The 18,337-nt window shown below is 45.3% G+C and overlaps 1 protein-coding gene across 1 annotated transcript in view; it reads left to right on the forward strand.

The window, feature by feature from the left end:
* Nucleotides 1-2,114: 2,114 nt before the first annotated feature.
* The window catches only part of HEMK1 (HemK methyltransferase family member 1), a 28,828-nt gene continuing 12,605 nt past the window's right edge, over nucleotides 2,115-18,337 (forward strand). Inside the window, exons 1-3 of the mRNA XM_010285323.1 lie at nucleotides 2,115-2,405; nucleotides 2,858-2,949; nucleotides 5,460-5,553. Of these exons, the coding sequence (XP_010283625.1) occupies nucleotides 2,115-2,405; nucleotides 2,858-2,949; nucleotides 5,460-5,553 (477 nt within the window). The remainder of the gene's footprint in view (nucleotides 2,406-2,857; nucleotides 2,950-5,459; nucleotides 5,554-18,337) is intronic.

Raw genomic sequence — 18,337 nt, forward strand, 5'->3', positions numbered from 1 at the left:
CCTTCCCCGGTGCGGCCAACGGGGCTGTGCGGGGGCCGGTTCAGCTGACCACTAGCCCAGCAGCAGAAAGCTGTCGACTTGTACGGCCAAGCCCCAGCTCCTGCCCGAGCCTGTGAGTGAGGCAGGGTATGTAGGGCAGGGGCCAAGAGTGGGACAGGCCGTGCCTTTCAAAGGCCACCAGTGTAGGTGTTGGACTACAGTGAGTGAGAAGCTGGGGGTTGAATGGACCAAACTACAGAACTGCAGGAAGAAAAATAAATCTGTTCCCTACCTGTGTGCAAACAGGTATTTGCACCAAGTAGTAGTATGCAGGGACCGTTCTTGGCAGGGACCTCACATCAGTAGCTGGTCTCCTTTAGTAATAATGACAGTACTGGCAGCATTGTTCCAGCCATGGCCAGTTAAAGTCTTATCTTCCTCCCTAACAGCACTAATGGTTATAGTTTATTCCTTTAGTGTTCATCTTGTGGCAGTATCCTCAAAACAGGGCCTTGGGGTGGGGAGCTGCTGAGGTAAAGACTAGCTGTCAGACTGCTTATGCATAACGTAAAGGCAGGATTTCACAGGAACTTCTTTTCTCTCTGCTGGCTATAATGAAGATGATAAGAAAGGGACCCTTGGGCTCCTAGAGCACCTACCCCTTTGCCGGGAGGTAGCAAGTAAGCCAATCTGGAGGTCTTTGCTGCAGGGTATTCCCTCTGTGGCTTCCCTGGGCTCTGTTTGGTTTGGTTTTTGCAAAGGAGGGCAGTGGAGGCCTGACTTTTCACACAGTTTCACTGTGCAGCAAGAGCCAGGCAGGCCCCAAGCTGCAGGTGCCCCATGCAGCAGGGCTCGGAGCTGCTGCAGGTGATCAGTGCCAGCATCTTCCCAGGTGGGAGCTGACCCAGCCTCCCCAGATCTCCCTGCAGCAGCACTCCTGCAGAGCAGTGAGCCACCCACCCTGGGGGCTGTCGCCTGGTTGGGAGAGGTATTTAGTTGTTTGTGTGGTGGTTTTCTGGAGGAACTGGAGTAGGGGAGGTTGTGGCCTCTCTGAGACAGTGATGAAAAGCAGCCATCAATAGAGGAATGGGAATGGGCACTTGGGGAAACCCACAGTGGCTCCAGGGACTGTGAGTCAGAAGGGAGGCGTCCCTTATTCCTGATGGATCGCAGCAGGAAAGTGGGGTGGTTGTTCTATTTGTCTCCATTAAAGCACAATTCCAAGTGTGATATGTAGCAGCTGTTTTGTAAAGTTTCATCTCCTTTGTCTCCTGCAATCATCTTGTTTGTTTTTCTTCCCTCCCTGTCTGGCTCTGCCTGTTCTTTTCTTCATGAGACTGACTTCCCTTTGGCAAGGTTTGCCTTTTCTGGCCTTTGCATCTTTCAAGTGTTTCTATTCCCTCTGGTTGTATCTTGGGAGCTTTTCTCCTTCCCCTGCTCCTAGCAGCTCAGCCCTGGCTCTGCACCCCCTTGTCTGCTCTCTGGGGATGGTGGCAGTGTGGAAGACCCTTGACCCATGGAGTTTTCTGTGAGCACGCCGGCTAACCTAGGACTCGTAGTTTATGAACAGAGAGAGGAATAAAAGAATCTAGGAGACGCTGAAGGTCTTCCTGCAGGGAACCAGGGTTACCTCCCATTGGGTGGAGACCCAGTGTGACTGTGGCTTTCTGGGACCAAGGACAGGCAGGAGTGCTGTGCCTGTGTATAGGCATGCTTGCTTCTGCCCTGCCGTGGGCGTGGACTGGCTGCCTAGTAGCCTGTGAAGATGGGCAGCTGTGCGAAGTGGATTGCAGTGGCAGAGCTGGTTAGGTGTCACCTGAGTCTTTTCTTGGGATAATCCTTTGTTACTCTCAGGGTGTGAGTAACGGGTTTTGTACCTGTGGGCTGGGATTAGGGCAAGCCACCTGCATTCTGTCAGAGGGGAACCTGTGATTTGCTAGCCTGAGGGATTCAGGCTGTGCTCTTGCCTCCTTTTCTAGACAAGAAGAGCTGCAAACCAGTGCCGTTCTCATGCTGCCCTGAGAAGAATCCACTGACTGTGGTTAGTCAGTGCTTTGCCACAGTGGCTTGTGGTAGCACCAAGTGTGCTGTGAGTTTCAGCACTGACCAGATCAGCTGATGGTAACAAGGAACACATGTGGAAGCCAGGAACTGACTTCGCAACAATGAGATGCCTCACCCACCCACTGCTCAAGAGGTTGCTGGGTCTCTCGCCTCAGTGTGTGCCAGGGAGATTGAGTCAAACTAAAGGTCCTGTCCTCAGTCCCAAGCAGTCATCTCTGAGGCAGAGCTGCAGTGCAAGACCTGGGCTCGTGACTGCGACAGATGTGGTCAACTACTGGCAGAAGGTGTTTGAGACAAATGGGATCCCTGAAGCACGAGAATCCAGTGAATATATTGTGTCATTTGTCCTGGGAGCAAAAACAGTTAAGTAATAGGAAAGGAACAAGGTCTGTGTGTGCCTCTCACTTCGTCATTTTGGTTGAATCCCTTACCTATCTTTTTATCTCACTTGTGGGAATTAGAACAACTTTCCCTATAAGGCATAGTTTATTATTGCCAGTAGAGCACTTAGGGTCCCTTAAAGGCCTCCTTTTGCAGGGCCTGAAACGTAGCCCATGACATATACACTTACACTGTACCCTGACTTGGTTGGTGGAATGAGTCTTAATTCTGCCTGTTCTTGAGCCCCGAAAAGCAGCAGAACATTTGTACAGGTTTGTTTTTAAACCTGCAGATAGGTTCTGCAGGTGGTTTGCGGTTTCCAGCAGTCCCAGGCATCTGTGTTTGTCAGCACGCTGGGTCTCCCTGGAGGATGCCCTTGGGAGGGTGCAGGGGACACCCAAGTGCGCAGGTTTTAAAGTGACTTTGTCTTCAGTTTCAGAGCTTGAGCTCCAAAAGCCTCCACACTCCACTTACAGCAGTGCAGCAGGAGCAAATCCAGCAGCTAAGCAACAAGCGACTAGAAAGGTAGGAGCATCCTCTTACAGTTGTTCCTTTGTAGGGTTTTCCTTCAGTCCTAATGCAGCCAGAAGAATGGTAGCAGAGAGGAGGCAGAAGACCATTAGCAGCTGACATGTCAAGTAACAGTGCTGTGACTCAAGTGATGGGCATTTGCTGTCAGGTAGCAAATCACCTGCCTGTCCTGTCTGGGAGCAAAGAGAGTTCAAAGGATGTTGCGGAGGAGCAGGAAACTGGCAATAATGATTCTGAGTTGGGTACATTTTCATTAAGTCCTTCTGTGCTTACAAAATTTAGCCTTGGCCCCTTCTGTCTGATTCAGCACTCACTTCAGCTGCCAGTCCTATACTGGTCTGCAGTGTTGCTGTGCTTTCCTTTCTAGGCTTTGCCTGCAAGGGGATTTCTGTGATGGTTTGAGGTATCCATGGCTGCTGTAGCTTTGGTCTCCATTTGGCCTCCATTTGCTTGCTCTGTGTGCGGGGTTCTCATCGCAAAAATTACATGGGTTTGGTGTGAAGGAGCTACTTGGATTCAGGCTGGGCCTAGGGAGTAGTGTGTGGGGAGAGGAAATATTCAGGAACTTGGATCATTTAGAAGGGTGGGAGATGCCTGGGAGCATGTTTGGAGGTAGCATCCTCCTGCTTGTTTACATAAGTGTAGTTATGATGTGGATCCTCGTTTTGCTGTGCGGATTAATCCTGCCATGATTTATGCAGAATGGGATGTGAGTGTTTCCCAGGGAGTCCCCAGCAGTTACTGTTTGTAGGATCTGAGTGTCTTCCCTGAAATTGTCCTGCTGCTTTTGAGTCTTGTGTTAGGAACAGAAATGCAAAATCTCAGAGCTAACTTGCATGTTGCTCTGTCTTAAATACTGTTAAGGTTACAATGAGTATGTGCTGTTCTACATGAGGAAATGAGGTATGGTGCCTCAGAGCAGCTGAAAACATGTCCTCAAAATTCACAGAATCATGAAAGTTGGCAGGGACCTCTGGAAATCCAGTCTACCCCCCTTGCTCAAAGCAGGATCAACTAGAACAAGTTGCTCAGAGCCATGCCCAATTCAGTTTTTAGTACATCCAAAGACAGATGCTATGTAACCTCTCTGGACAGCCTGTTCCAGTGTTTGACCACCCTCACAGTGTTAAAAAAAAAAAAGGGGCAAAAAAAAGAGTAGTTCTTGGGTTTAAATGGAATTTTCTGTATTTCAGTCTGTGCCCTTTGCCTGTCTTTTTACTGGATACCACTGAAAAGAGTCAGGCTCCATCTTCTTTATTCCATTCCACCAGATAAATATGGTTATTGATGAGATTTCCCTCCCCTGCTCCTCCAGCCTGAGCCTTCCCTTCTCAAGGCTAAACTGTCCCAGCTCTCAGTCCCTCCTTCTACGTCAGATGCTCCAATCTCTTAATCATCTTAATGGCCATTTGTTGGACTTACTCCACTATGTCCATGTCTCTCCTGTACTGGGAGCCCAGCACTCCAGATGTTTCCTACCAGTGCTGAATAGAGGGGAAGGATCCCCTCCCTTGACCTTCTGGCAATGGTCTGCCTAATGCCGCCCAGGAAGCCATTGGCCTTTTTGCTGCAAGGGCACGATGCTGGCTCACAGTCAACTTGTCTACCCAATCCCCAGGGCCTTTTCTGCAAGGCCGCTGTCCAGCTGGTTGGCCCCCAGCCTGTACTGGTGCACGGGGTTATTCCTCCTCAGTTTGTAGGACTTGGCCTTACCCTTTGCTGATTTTCATGAGGTTCCTGTCAGCCCATCTCTTCAGCCTCCAGACATCCTTCTGAAAGGTAGCACACCCATCCGGTCTATTAGCCACTTCTCACAATTTTCTGTCATCTACAAACATGTCAAGGGTGCTCTCTGTCCCTTTTTCCAGATCATTAACGAAGATTTTATGTGAGATTGACCCCCGGGGCGCTCCACTAATGACTGGCCTTCAGCTGGGCTTTGTGCTGCTGAGCACAGCCCTCTGAGCCTGCCAGTTCAGCCAATTTTCAGTCCACCTCATTTATCTAGTCCATACTTAATTAGCTTGTATATGAAGATGTTATGGGAGACATTATTAAAACCCTTAGGTAAGTCTAGATAAACAGTATTGATTACTCTCTTCTCTCTACCAAGCTAGTCATGTGTCATGGGTGGCTATCAAGTTGGTCAGGAATGATTTCCTCTTTGTACATCCATGCTGACTACTCCCAGTCACCTTCCTGTAACTTAGTATGGTTGCAAACAACCTCCAGGACTATTTGTTCTGTTGCTTGCCCCAGTAGTGAGGTGAGGCTGACTGGCCTGTAGTTCTGTGGGTCCTGTGCTTGATAACAAACTCTGTTGTGGGAATGGAGCTCCCACAGCTCCCTTAGAGTGCGCGTTTGATTGAGAGCCTTAGGGGTGTCTAGATGCCCACCCTTAGAAGGGCTATGTGGTTAGTAATGAGGTAAGCACGGTATTGAGGGTTTTTCTGTGTTACAGAGTGTAGTCATGAAGTGTTCACTCTTGCTTTTGCCTACTACAGAATGCCGGTGCAGTATGTGCTTGGTGAGTGGGACTTTCAGGACCTGACTCTGAAGATGAGACCCCCAGTATTTATTCCTCGGCCTGAAACAGAGGTATGAATGTGGGGAACGTGGTGGGGGGCTTGAATCTGTGCACTGCGTTGCTATGAATGCGCCCTGTATATCCTGAGGTTGCAGTGATGAAGAGGTTGGATCACTCCTTTTAGAACAGAGGGGGATTCTAAGCTTGTGATCTGGAGCTGGTGCTGGTGAACTCTGCCTCCTGTCTCAGAGCAAGAGATGTTGCAAGCCAGCGTATCACTTAATTACACAGAGATTCATCTCCACTGATGGAAGGACTTGGCTTGCTTTCCTTATTTCTGCTATAGCAATGACTCCTAGAAGTTCAAAACCTATACTGCTCTATCCTGGTGGATACTTTGATACTTTGTACTTTGATACAAGGACAATAATCTCAAAGTTGTCCAAAAGTTGTTAGCAAAATCACGCAGTCGTAGAAAGCTGCTACTGGAAAATGTAATGGATTCCAGAGACCTTGTTCGTTGGTGTGCAGACTAAAACAGTGCAGGCTGGTAGGCAATGGCATCTACTACCTGATGGCTCCACAGTGGTTTCTGGACAAACTGGAAGCAGAAGTGTTTCCTGAACGGTAACAAAACAAACACTGGAAACTGAAGGATAAGTTCTGACCTGGGCTGAAATTATATACGAATGGCAGTCACAAGAATGTAAAGAACAGCCATACATGATCAAGTTAAAACTCCATTTTCCTCAGTGTCCCTGCTATGGAAAAGCCTAAGAACTATGTGGTGACACTTTCCCTGATAGCTTAGCTTTCAGCTTATGGAACCATCCAAGAAAGTGCCCTGGTTTCAGCCAGGATAGAGTTAATTTTCTTCTTAGAAGCTGGTGTGAGGCTATGTTTTGGATTTGGGTTGAGAAAATGTTGATAACGTGCTCATGTTTTGTGTTGTTGCTAAGTAGTCAAGGACAGTCCAGTTTCTAGTGCTGGCCTGCTAGCAAGAAGGCTGGGGGGGCGGGGGAAGCTGGGAGGGGACACAGCCAGGACAGCTGACCCAGGCTGGCCAAAGGGATATTCCGTGCCATATGACCTCATGCTTGGTATATGAAGCTGTGGTGAAGAAGGAAGAAGGGGCGGAGGGATGTTTGGAGTTATGGTGTCTATCTTCCCAAGAAACCATTACATGTGATGGAGCCCAGCTTCCCTGGAGATGGCTGAACACCCGCCTGCCCATGGGGAGTAGTGAATGAATTCCTTGTTTTGCTCTGCTTGCGTGTGCGGCTTTTGCTTTACCTATTAAACTGTCTTTATCCCAAACCATGAGTTTCCTCACTTTTACTCTTCTGATTCTCTTCCCCGTCCCACCGTGGGGGAGTGAGTGAGCGAGCGGCTGCGTGGGGCTTAGTTGCCGGCTGGGGCTAAAGAAGTCTTTCTGTTTACTGGTCCTCAGGACGTTTCTGTTTAGTAGTGAGGTTTTTTTTTTGTTTGGGGTTGGTTCTTTTTGTTTGTTTTGTTTGTTTGTTTTGTTTTTTGTTTTCTTAGAATTTGTTTTCTTTTGGAGCCTGTGTCAACTTTTGGAGGTGAAATGGTCTCCATGGCTTGTCCACTTAGGAATCCCAGAAGCTTAAAACTGTCTCAATCTAATAGTAATTTCTTCAAACATTTGCCTGCTGCTTGGTGAATGTTGTAATGTGCTGGCGGCCCTCTGCTCAGGTATCAGGGGCCCATGCTGTAAAAGGAATGAAAAGGATCATTCAGACAGAATGTCTTCTACTGACAGCATCAGAAGAGATGTCAAGGACTCAGTGGGCTTTGGAGACAGGAAGACCATCTTTGCTTTTTCTGGGGAAGAGGTAGCATTGGCAATGTATGAAGAAAGAGAAGAAATCTCTTAACTCCCCATTAATTCATGGATGCAACGTGAGCATTAAAACCAGGGAGAACTTGCATGTTCTGCAAGTCAAAACATCTGCTGGCAAGGCTTCCTCTGGTACCGTGCTCTAATTCTCTCCATGCAGTGCCAGGCTTCAAACAAAGGCCTATTGTGTGGAGTGGAAACCAGGGCAGCTAATGCCTGAGAACGTTGTTAATTGCGCCCACATGCGTGATTTTGGTAAAAGCATCTCCGCTGGCCCAAACTGAAATGCAGTGCTGTGTAACATGCTGTGTAACATGCTGTGTTTGAAAGTGCTTAACATACCGTTGTGCAAAAACGTAGCATAAACAGCTTAACTCAAACGTGATCTCTCTGGGAAAACTTCATTTGATGTGTCACAATTCTTACTTATGAAGGCACATTTTTGGCATATTTATGATGATAGCTCAGGAATTGCAGCTCTGTTAGCAACGGAGATTTTTCTTGTGATCTGGTGGTGGGGAGGTTGCTTGGACAGGAAGAGCACGTGGACAAGATCCAGCTTTTTAGCAGCACCTGGCAGGACGTTGCTTTAGGCATGTGCTACTTCCAGGAACTGTGCTTTTTGTGTAACCTGTTGCACAAAGTGAGCTGGTGGCTAGGAAGTAAAGGTTGGTCATCTCTGACTCAGAGCTTTGTGCAGTGTGTTTGAGCTGGGGTTTGCCTATGTTTTGTTTCATCAGAGTAATTTTTCCAGACTTCACTGGATTTAAAAACTGCAATGAAAATATCTCCTCTCAAACATATTGAAGTTAGCAGCATCTGTTGCTCTCTTTCTGCTTAGGATTTGTCTGCAGCGTTCTTAAAACCAATAGTGCTGAAACTTTTCACCAGATAATACCTGTAAATAATCCTTGTTCTTTGGGAAGCAGTTCATTATCAGCATTGATATCCCAGGTTCAAGTTGGTTATCTGTGACAGCACACATAAGCGACATGGCATGTCTTGTCCTTGCCTGAGTAAATGTGACTCCCTAAATTGACTTGTAGTACAGATACACAAGCAGCTGCAAAATTAGCTTCCTGGTTATATTTATGTAGCTTCTGTAAATGTTCCTGCTTGCTGATTCAAAGACTAAAAGGAAGAGGAGCCATCTTTATTGCACATTTTATTCTATGGTTACAACAGAAGGGTTATGACTCTTACTCCCAGATGCGTTGGTAATGGCGTGAAGGCAAACACAGTATGACATAAACCACCAGCATTGTTTCAGTCCTGGGGACAGAGAGACACATGCAAAGAGGGAAGCTCAGTTGACTGCTTAATTTTGCCCTGTGTGAAATTTGCTCCATTGTAGTCCATTTAGTTCTCTCTGGTAGCTGAGCCCTCTCCCGTTTGCTCCCTCTGGGAATATTTTGTCAGCACATGTGGCTTTGTTCTTCTGTTCCATGGGAATCGAGGTGGGGAGAGGACAAGCAGCCAAAATTGGTAAACTAGCAGGTCCTGCTTAAGCTCTGAGAGCATGATAACAAAGGTGATTGCATTCACTCATAGCTTCTTGGTGTACAGGACTGAGCACAGACATACAGTGTTAGAGGGGAGTTTTGTTAAGCCGCCCTCAGTCTTGCCTTCCTCCAGTTACCTGGCCCTCTGTAAGAAAAGCTTTAGACTCACTGCTACAAGCACTGAGTGGGTTTGCAAGGGCTTGCGGAAACCGGTGTCCCTGCGTGCTTTCCTTGTGCGACCATCAGAGCCAGGCTTCTGCACTGGCAAGATGTTTGGGCCAAAGTTTAGGGGTGTGCTCAGTCTCGTGAGTTATCTTTGTAATGTGATTATTATTGTAATGTCAAGGAATCCCTGTCTCAACATTGCTCAGGCACTGTATTCATGGAGAATAAAGTCCTTTTCCCAAAGGAAGGCCTTGGGCAGTGTTACCATCACAGCAGCCTTGTGGATCAGAGAAAAAATAGGACAAAGAGAAGAAGTCAGCCAACCATGGGTAAATAATTCTTTTTTTTGTACGGGCAAATACAGGCTAAATGAAGCCTCACCATGACTTTGTTAAGGAAAGGTTTAGTTTGGTCCAGGGCTTTTCCGAAGGAGGTATTTTGGGGTGTGTAGCTTTTATCAGGCTTTTACCCCTAGAGGGCACTCCAGGCTTAGAGTGGAGTTCCTGATGGCTCTATTTCCTATTAATTATCATAGGATTTCTGGTGTTTTCTGATCCCCTTCTCTCTCAGATGCTGCGTTTTAAAGGAAGTGAAGGCTTATTTGTTCAGTGGAAACAAAAATGGTCATCATTTATCCCTTGCAGCCACTGTGTGGGTAGAGTCAGGTTCTTGGGCATTGAGTTTTCATTATTGCTGGAGGAAGGCTGCTGGGAGGAGAGCTCCAGTTCTGCTTGGGAGGACTGTCGCAGTTATGCCGTCCCCTCTGACCCTCAGGCCACCCAGGAGTCCCCTGGTGACACCTCCTTGACCTGTTGTGATCTCAGCACGAGCTCAGACCCTACATTGTCTGAGCTTGTCCGTTGTCCTGTAAGGGCTGGGCGGAAGCACACTGTAGGGCAAGGATGTCTGTTTAGCCTGGGAGACATCTTAGAGAAAGAAATTACAAGCCTTTGCCATGCAGAACATTTTTTAATAGTCAAGCAAAAAAGATTGTGGCTGCAATCTCCTGTGAGAACAAGAAAAAAGACTTAGTGGGTCAGACTATATTGGTCTGCCTAGTTCAATATGCTGTGTCTGATTGGGGCTTGTAGCAGATGCGGGGGGCAAAATTACAAGGGAAAAGATAGGTATGGAAGGATCCCCCCTTCTTTTGGCAGTCAGCAGTTAAGGGCTGTTCTTAGCCATAGCTGGATTTGGGCCCATCTTGCTTCATAATCACTAATGGATCTGTCCTTCGTTAATTTGTTTAACCCCCTTTGAGTCTGTCTGTGTCTAGCCTCCATGACATCATCTGACAACAAATCTTTGTAACTTTGTATTGTAAATGGGAAAAGTATTTTCTTTGCTTCCGGTGCTGCCTGCTCATTTAACAGGAAAGCCCTTACCTTTTTACTGTGTAACACCTAAACCATTCATGCTCTCTATAGCGTCTGTAATTTTTAGTCCTGTTGCTATCTAATCAATTCTTTTTCCACTTACGATTTTTAAGGGTTTAACTTGTTTCCCAAGATAGATCGTTTCTTTCCCAGGATGACATGCTCAGTACACCGAAACCATTGCTGTTCACTTGCATCTGTCTGCTGAATGGCAGTCATTGTGCTGGGGTGTTCTCCGAAAGCACTTTTGGCAAAGATTTACTCGGAGAAACCTTTCACAAAGTTTAACCTTACTTCTAGCTAAACATAATCATTAACCTTTCAAGAAGGTCAAGCACACAGAGGAGGGAGGATATTTGCTTCCTGACATGTGTATGCACGTATACAGATTGTAAAGTGGAGCCTTTTTCCAGTGCTTTATGTCCAAGCAGTGCACACATTTTCCATTTTAATGTGTGCTAAAAGGAAACTTTTGATGCAGAATGGCTTTTCATTTCCCTAATTTCATTGCCAGAGATGATTACTTTTTGGGAAGGTCAAAAGGTCCCATGTCTAGTGAGTACAGCCATGGATCACGAGTCAGGAGATTGCCTTTTTTTTTTTTTTTTTCCATTGTTTTGCCTCTGACCTGTTGTTTCTTCAAAGGAAGGCTGCTTCTCTTTTCTGCATCACTGGCTTCTCAATCTGGGAAATGAAAAGGATAATGGTGCCCTATCTTGTATGTAGCTTAAGGTCCTTTCTTGAAATATATAAAGGCTCCTAAGAGGTATATTGAGTATAAATGCAATAGGGCATTATTTAATAGATAAAAAATTAACTGAGATCTGTCAAAATGTAGCTGTAAACAAATGTGCTAAAGTTGGAGCATTGCTGTTGTGGCCTCACACAGATCGCATTTTGCCCATATGATAGGCAATATTTTATCAGTATGTTGGAGGAAAGCAGTATTTCCTGAAAGTGGGCTGTGGCACAGAGGCTGGGAAATGGAATTAGAGGGAGTCTGTTGTTGCTGCAGAGCAATTGGAATTGTCTTTTGAGCTAGGCACAAGTGCTTAATAGGATCATATATGCAGAGGCAAATATTAGGAAATTAGGACATTATTAGAATATTAGGAAAAAATTCTTCACCGAAAGGGTTGCCAAGCATTGGAACAGGCTGCCCAGGGAAGGGGTTGAGTCACCATCCCTGGAGGGATTTAACAGACATGCAGATGTGGTGCTTAGGGACATGGTTTAGTGGGGAACTTGGCAGTGCTAGGTTGGACTTGATGACCTTAAGGGCCTTTTCCAACCTAGATGATTCCGTGATTCTAAGTAATGTAGTCTGTGCCTTGTGACTGAGGGGCTTCTGCTGCCAGAAGAGCTTGGAGAAAGATTTGGGGGTCTTAACGGATGTTGGCTGACCATGAGCACCCATTTCCAGTGGGCTGCTCAGCAGGCTAGCCTGATCCTTGCGTGTGTTAACAGGGGATTGCCAAGTACAAGTAGCAGGATTAAATAATCTGTGTACTGCAGTAGTGGAGTAGTTGCAAAAATATTTTGTCCAGTTATGTTACTGACTGGCTGAGAAAGAAATGGAAAACTAGGTTTGGAGAGGAACCAGTAGGTGGATGAACAGCTGGAAAAATCAGCCTTATGAAAAACTGCTTAGCTCAGCAAAAACAAGCTTAGGGGTTAATTACCTGGCACAGGGAACAGAAATTTGATAACAGAAGTCTCTTTGGTTTCACGGACAAGTGTATAACAAGCACTATAAATGCAGGCTAGAAGAAGAAGTGCAGATCTTTAAGAGAGAGTGTAATTAATTACTGAAACAGCTTAGCAAGGGTCTATTGCTGGCCACTTTAGAATCAGGACAGGATGTTTTCTCAGGACACAATTCTTCTTGTTCAAAAGGAAATAGAGGAAAAAACAGGATTGCTCCTGGCTGACTGTCCAAGATGAACTACAGCAGTAGTTTCTCCTTGTTTCCTATGCAATTAAAAAAGGCTGTGCTAGTGCAGAGGATTACTTCAAAGTTGCTGAATTCCAGGACAGGCTCAAAAATGTAAACTTAAAGTTAAAATCTGTGCTGAAGAACATGACTGTTCTTTGAAGTCATGCACAAACCTGTTCCCCAGGTTAACTTATATAGACTTTCCTAATACATTCTTACAGATCTTTCTGTTGTAAATGTCTTTATTTTTTTGGCCCTAGAAGAACTCTGTGAAGTCTTCAGCTTTTTAATCTCCCTTTTCTCATTGAAAGTGTTCTCTATTCCTGTGAGTTTCAGTTGAGTATCTTAGCTCATCAGCAATTAGAGCAAGATTTAGGACTAGAACTGCACAAAAACAAACTATAGAATGTCTGTTACAAGAGGGATGGGACTTGAGGGGATTCCCACATGAACAGGGAAGAAAATCTATTTGCCCCCCACACCCAGCTTCTCTCAGGCATCCAAGTAACTGGAAGTTCAGAGCTAGGGATTAGTGAACTGGACCAGTGCATCTGTCTAGATGCTGTATCTGGCAGTGGTCAATACCAGTATCTGCAGAGAAAGAAAATGTCTTGATTCTGGAGACATGTGCCTAGACAGAGGTTTGTGCGGGCAACCCAAGGTACAGCCATTTTATAGGGACTTCAATCCACTCTTCTTGCCCCTCTTGGGCATGGCTAAGTTGAGATGTGATAACTGTGGTAATTTCTCTTGGGCACTAGAACATATGGGTTGCAACAGTTGCTGCCTTTTGGTAAAGTAATTTCCGGCTGTTTTCACAGCCTCTCCTCCAACAGATGAAAGACCACTTGGCATGTGCCTTAACACATCAGGAGCTTCTGCTGTGTGACAGAGAAGCCAAACCCATTCCTCAGTATTAGGCATGCCTTTACTTGTTTGTCTGTCGTTGCTTCTGCTGAAAGCCACCTTTTCTTTCAGGATCAGTGGCTCCTTCTAGAGTTATTCTGGTGTTCTACTTTCTATACATGTATAGGGAGAATTTCATGGGCTTTGTGCAACATTTTCTCTTTCCTACTGCAGTGCCAGGCAGAAGAGTCCAGGACAAAAACCCATAGCCTGCCTGCCCACTAAGCACTGGACTGGCTTGGTGGCTTAGTTTTTGAAGGAGGATATGTGGCAGTGATCTTTATGGCTATTGCCATGGAATTAGGTTTCCAGCTTGGTTTCCTGGGGTTTTGTCATGTGCTGATTGGCAGCCAAGTGGACAAACAGGAGGGGAGGGGTGATTTGGTTAATATCAGATCAGCCTTTATGGAAAGTCCTGGATTCTGAGAACAGAAGTTTCTGGAAAGCACACAAATAAGTACAACATTCCCAGGAAGTGTGTGAGAGCAGAGAGAAGGTTACCCAGGTTTTCATGTGTCTTTTGCTTTCCTTGTCCTTTTTGCTAACATGGGAGGTTAGAGCCTCTTGCCACCCTGGCTTGTACCCCTGGAACCTTGTCTCCCCTGCTTTCCCGAGGGCATGCAGGGCATGAGAAAAGGGTGCTTCTAGGGAATGCAGTGTGAATTTGTGACCTCCCGCCCTTGCCTTTCCCTGTCCTCCCCTCCTCTCGTTTTTCTTAGCCTTGTACTTTTACTTGCAGAGACATCAGATGGGTCATTCACTGTTGTCGGACTGTGGCATGTGATTGCCTCAGCTCTGGACTTCCGCACAGCTCTGTAGCCACCATTGAGCAGTGACAACCTCTTGACTGTCTTGGTGCTGAAAGCTGTCTGCTGGTTGGAGCTGTGCAGCTGTGGAGCTTGTGGTTTGGGTGCTGGCAGACGCTGTCCTTGTGCTTTCTTTGTACAGCTGCGGTTCCGAGAAATACAGTGAACTAGAGACCTGGCCGTGGGGAGGGGGAAGTAATACCAAGAACCTGTCAGAACATGACTCTGTGCCGGGGCGGGGGTGTTGGGGAACAGGAGCTGTGGGTGGAAGGGTGAGGCAGAGGCTCATGGGAAGCTGGAGATGTTCACAAATTTTGGCATTTATTTCGCTCAACAGAGAAGATGGTGGGGAAAAACCAAATAAATGACAGCATGAACTTAGGGCGAATCTGGCAGTGAAGCAAGACTTCCTGGAATTGCAAGGTGAGAGCAGGCAGTGAGTGACTTGGCTAAGAGACAAAAGCTTGAGAACATCTGAGTGCTGGAAAAGTAGCATTGGAAGCAAATATTTGTGTCCCATGTATATGGAATCACAGGTAATAGGTCTCCTCTAGTCCTTGCAAGCTCTTCTTTTACTAGTCAGGACCAAATGTCCTTCTCCCTCCCAAGGATGTCCTGCATTTTTCCCTGTAGATTTTTAAATTCACTTCTGTCGAAGACGTAGAGAGCCTACCTATAGAGGATACCTTCTCCCCACTCCATTTTGTGCTAAGCAACAGAAAGTAGGTCCCTGAAAACACATCACTTGATGCCTGCATCACATCCAGCCCAGTGCAATGTAAAAACCCTTCCAGATACTTTGCTTTCCACCTAGCTTACCACCCTCATGAATGCACATGTTTCAGAGGTCGCTGGTGCTCTTGACACCCTCTTGAATATTTATTTGCACAAAATCCTGTAAAATGAGGAGAAGGGGAGTTTCATTGATTATTGCTGTGCAAGGGGAGTTTGCAACACGCAGGGAGATTGGGATTTGGTCACACTAGTAATTCTGCAGAGCTGTGAGCTGGCCCTGTTCCTCTAAGCCTAGCTTATTGCTCTGACCGTCGTGCTGTCTGCCTGTAACAGATGACAAAAAGGCCCTGGAGCGCACTGGCATTGCTGGTGTGCCCCGGAAAGGCGCATGGCAATCCTGCAAGCTGTGGTGGAAAGGACAGCTGTGGGGCGGTTTTAGCCATACATAAGATTTGCTCCAAGGGACAGCAGTGGCTACTGAGCTCACCTTTCCATGTGACTTCTAGCTCTTCCTCTTGGCTGCTTGAACATCTCTGTACCCCTATCTATTGACTGAAATGTGCGATCTGCCCCCACACGCAGCAGCTCCGAGTCATGGGGGCTGCCCATGCCATGTCCAGGAGCCTCCTTCCCCTCCACTTTGATGTCATTGCTAGCAAAAGTGAAGAGAGGATTTTAGTTTCTCTCTGGTTTTGTCCGTTTGCCATTCGTTCCCTCTACTCCTTCCAAAACTGGATTTTGCTGGGGAAAGGAGCTTCTTGCACAGACTAAGGGAGAAAAGATCTTCAAAATGTTCCATTTCCCCACTCTGACACAAATATCACGCTTACACCCATGTATGCGTACACCAGGTTCCACAATAAAAGTAGTTCTGCCAGTACCTGTAGCACTGGTTAGCAGGATTTTTAGTGCAGACTGTGTTGTTACTGACAATAATGACACATACTATAAGCAATAATTTGAATTTTAATAACTCCACAGTTGAGCATTCATCCTATCCAATGGTTAGCATGCTGTGGGCAAATATGGAATCGGGTCACATTTCCAAGATACTTTTTTAATTTACAATTTTACTTATTCCTTAATACAGCATGTTGGGGTTTTTTTTTTAATATTTACAGTTTTTTATCTACAGCAGTGAAAACGAAAAGATAATTCAAGAGCAGCCAAGCACTGTTTGTTTAGATGATGTGGGAGTCTGGTTCTTATCTTCGTGACTTCTGCTTTTCTGCAGGAGGTCAGTTGCCCTCACATGACTGTAGATCTGCCTGTTCCTAACTGGAGTTTGGGCAACCCCTTTCCACAATCTAACAAAAATGACTGGAGGGATGGAACACCTCTCCTGTGAGGACAGGCTGAGAGAGCTGGGGTTCTGCTCCAGTTCAGCCTGGAGAAGAGAAGGCTCCGGTGAGACCTTATTGCAGCTGCCAGTACTTGAGGGGGAGCCTATAAAAAAGATGGGGATAGACTTCTTAGCAGGGCCTGTTGCGACAGGACAAAGGGCAATGGTTTTAAACTAAAAGAGGGGAGATTTAGACTAGGTATAAGGAAGAAATGTTTCATGATGAGGGTGATGAAACACTGGCACAGGTTGCCCAGAGAGGTGGTAGATCCCTCATCCCTGGAAACTTTCCAGGTCAGGCTGGACGGGGCTCTGAGCAACCTGATCTAGTTGAAGATGTCCCTGCTCATGGCAGGGGGATTGGACTAGATGACCTTTAAAGATCCCTTCCAACCCAAAGATTCTATGATTCTAAAGTGATGTCAGTGTGAAAGGTGTGGATGAGACTTCTGGAGCATTAGGTTCAATACTGTGCCCTGCCGTAGTCCTCCTTCATGAGTTTGGGATAGTCACTGTTTTACAGTTGCTCATCTGGAAAATGGGAGTTGTGAGGATAAATGTGTTAAAGGTACTGAAGTACCTGCTCAGCATGTTGCAAGGACAAGGCATCTGAGCAAGCTAACTCATTTTCCTGTTTTTAGAGACTATAAAGACACACTGATTGTCAAGTCTTTGTTTTATCCAAAATAGCATTTTTCTGTAGTGAAGGACATTTCTCTCTCTGATGTACTGAATCCTGTAAATGGTGTGAAAGTAAGCCCTTTTGAATGGCCTGCCACTTCAGTTTAGAGTGCCAGATTATGGAGAATTTACTTAACATATTCTAAAGGTTAATTATACAGGCTGCCAAAATGTTTTCTCTTATTTTCTAGTGGAATTTTTGTAATTTCATCTCTCAACCTTTAGAGCTGGTGATCAAACTGATGGTTAAGGTGGCTTTTAGCAATGATGGCATTATATTAACAGGTGTTTGTGCTCTGAATCTGTCTGAGAAGATGTAGGGTATCCTACACAATAAAGGCCACAGCTTTTGGCCATCTGCTGTTGTCCCAGCTTCTCTGTGTCTAGGACTGGCATCTCTTTTTAGCACTATCTGCCTCCCTTTTGCTCTTCCCCAGCTGTGGCTCTAGTCAGATTTTTGTACAGAGGTAGGGAATGTCTGTCTTGCAGGGTGTTTTATAGTCTTTGTATGAACACTGTAATGCATGGCCAGAAATACTTTATCTCCCAAGATGAGATTTGAAAGTGGTTCTGCTCTGTTCTGCAAAGTGCTATAATTTATCAATTTCTAGTAGTGACATCTTGGAGATGATGGTGTGCTTGGAGAAGCACCGATTTTGGCTGGATTGTCTGCTAAAAGATGAATAATACTGAGAAGAATCTGAAGAATACTGTTTCAAAACAATTTTGGATAACTTAATCATTCATCGTTTCTGAAAAGGAAACCTTGAGGCAATATGGCAGTGGGCTAACTGGACATACTCTGTATCGTGGTTGCTGAGTTTTCCTGATTCTTTTGCAGATGTTGGGGAAACGTGGTTTTCACGTGAAAGCTGTAAGTGAAGTAAAGGACTATGGTATCACAGCCACTTAATGCAGAATTACAAAAAGTCTTATTCCAGTGCACTGTTTTGTCTTTAATTCTTGCCTTTAGTACATACATAATTGCCAATCTAATTCAACATCAAATAAACTGTACTAGTAATTTTTTTCCTGGTTTGCCAGTTAGAATATACCTTCTGTTTTGCTTGCCAATGGAATTTATTTCATAAAATAATTTATTTTCATAATTATTGAATTTTTTTATTGTAGTGAGATACTGATGTCTGGAAAAGGATGTAGTTTCTTTAGGTTGTCACATTATTTTTAATATCTTTTAATTTCGAACTACTATGATAAATGTGTATTATGAGAGAACTAGCTTTTGGCTTAGTAAGAAGTATATGAAATAACCAAGACAATAAGGCAAGGGAGTCAGGAAGTAGGATATAAAGCCTAAGTGATACCAACATCCCTTTCTTAATATACATGTGGTAAAAAATGAAATCAGTCATATTTAAATAGGAGTTTTGGCAAGTGCTATAAAAATACTCACTGTGGAATGTGTAAAGTAGAAGCTCCATTAAAAACTGCAAGCTTGAAATTACTAATGATAAACCTTAAGGAAGTTAATAAATGGTGACCATAGTGCTACTATATGGAAGTTACATTTGGACATTTGTAATTAGT

Source organism: Phaethon lepturus, unplaced genomic scaffold, assembly GCF_000687285.1.
Source record: "Phaethon lepturus isolate BGI_N335 unplaced genomic scaffold, ASM68728v1 scaffold5314, whole genome shotgun sequence".
Lineage (NCBI taxonomy): Eukaryota > Metazoa > Chordata > Aves > Phaethontiformes > Phaethontidae > Phaethon > Phaethon lepturus.